Source organism: Camelina sativa, chromosome 13 (genome assembly GCF_030686135.1).
Source record: "Camelina sativa cultivar CO46 ecotype springtype chromosome 13, ASM3068613v1".
In the NCBI taxonomy this organism is placed as follows: Eukaryota; Viridiplantae; Streptophyta; class Magnoliopsida; order Brassicales; family Brassicaceae; genus Camelina; species Camelina sativa.
Genome location: NC_141892.1, coordinates 19,834,505 through 19,836,131, shown reverse-complemented (window position 1 = coordinate 19,836,131; position 1,627 = coordinate 19,834,505). Strand labels below are relative to the sequence as shown.

Here is a 1,627-nt window from a genome sequence, read left to right as displayed (position 1 = left end):
GTTTTGAGCTAGCAATAAGAGAGTTATTCTTATACTTGTCTTCTTAATCTTTTTTAAATTATAATTGGTATCAGAGCATTTGTGAGATCGTGAGTGACAAATTTCTTTTTTTATAATGGGAGAGATCGTTGATGCTGCGACAGTTAAAACCATAGATGGAGGAACATCTTCAATTAAGTGCCCCATGCTGAATTCAAAAAATTATACAGTATGGGCCATGAGAATGAAGCTGTTGCTCAAGGTAAATAAAGTCTGGTCGATAATTGAAACACCAACGGACGATAGTGACATGAAGAACATGGCGACGACTCTTCTGTTTCAGTCAATTCCGGAGGCACTCATACTGCAGGTTGGAGAGCTTGAAACAGCTAAAAAGGTTTGGGTTGCTATTCAGACAAGACATGTGGGAGCAGAACGCGCCAAAGAAGCAAGATTGCAAACACTAATGGCCGAGTTCGATCGACTCAAGATAAAAGATATAGATAAAATTGATGATTCTGCTGGAAAATTGTCTGAGATTTCATCAAAATCAGCTGCTCTTGGAGAAAGTATTGAAGAATCATATAGTTGTCAAGAAGTTTCTAACAAGCCTTCCACGGACTAAGTACATCCATATAGTTGTGTCATTGGAACAAGTCTTGGATCTTAAGACCACTAGGTTTGAAGACATCATAGGGCGTTTGAAGGTGTATGAAGAACGGATTAGCGAGGAAGTAGAAACTCAAGAAGACCAGATCAAGTTAATGTTTGCAAACAGTGATTCACAACAGACTTTTCAACAATCTCAGTTTCGTGAGTTTGGTGGAAGATCCAGAGGAAGAGGTCGCGGTGGACGGTTTACTTACAGAGGAAGAGGTCGCGGAAGATCAGAAATATGTCCAAAATCATGTGTTTTCGGTGTGACAAACTCATTATTGTAGGAAACACAAGAAACGGATAACAATGACACTAAGGTAGCAGATGAACTGATGATGCATGAAGTGGTTCACTTGAATGAGAAGAAAGTCATACCAAGCATATACGAAGCAAACACTGGAGAAGATGATACTTGGTATCTTGACAATGGGGCCAGTAACCACATGACTGGAGACTTGAGATATTTTTCAAAGATTGATTACTCCGATAAAGGGAAGGTGAGATTTGGAGATGATTCTCAGATTGCCATCAAAGGAAAGGGAACTGTTAGATTCACAAACGAGAAGGGTGAAGCAAGAACTTTGAATGGTGTTTACTTTATTACAGGATTAAAAAGCAATATTATTTGTCTTGGACAAGCAATAGAGTCCGGTTGTGATGTAAGAATGAGAGGTGATTATCTAACAGTTCATGATCTTGAAGGATAATTACTTGTCAAGACAATGAAGTCGAGAAACCGGTTGTACAAAGTCCGGATGTGAATAAAGAAGACTATGTGTTTGCAGACAACAACAACAACAAGTAACTCAAGCAGGTGGCATGAACGGTTAGGACACGTCAACTGCAAGACAATCAACTCTATGATACAGAGGGAGCTTGTTTACGGAATTGACTGCACTCTTGATGAGACAAAGATTTGTGGATCCTGTGTGCTTGGGAAACAAACAAGGCAAGTGTTTCCAAAAGCTACTTCTTATCGAGCAACCAAGTT

General features: G+C 39.4%; 1 protein-coding gene across 1 annotated transcript; it reads left to right on the top strand.

Moving 5' to 3' along the window:
• Positions 1 to 298: 298 nt before the first annotated feature.
• LOC147929717 (uncharacterized) lies at positions 299 to 1,343 on the top strand. Its single transcript, XM_087480702.1, has 4 exons — positions 299 to 548; positions 637 to 745; positions 789 to 855; positions 921 to 1,343. The coding sequence occupies exons 1-4, from the start codon at positions 299 to 301 to the stop codon at positions 1,341 to 1,343; spliced, it is 849 nt and encodes a 282-aa protein (XP_087336828.1).
• Positions 1,344 to 1,627: the final 284 nt, after the last annotated feature.

Bases quoted from the DNA above. Each gene is read 5' to 3' on its own strand.
- LOC147929717 (XM_087480702.1), top strand. From the start codon at position 299: ATGGCGACGACTCTTCTGTTTCAGTCAATTCCGGAGGCACTCATACTG. The intron at 549-636 runs GTATTGAAGAAT...CATTGGAACAAG, and splicing joins ATCAGCTGCTCTTGGAGAAA to TCTTGGATCTTAAGACCACT. The intron at 856-920 runs GTCGCGGAAGAT...TCATTATTGTAG, and splicing joins GTTTACTTACAGAGGAAGAG to GAAACACAAGAAACGGATAA.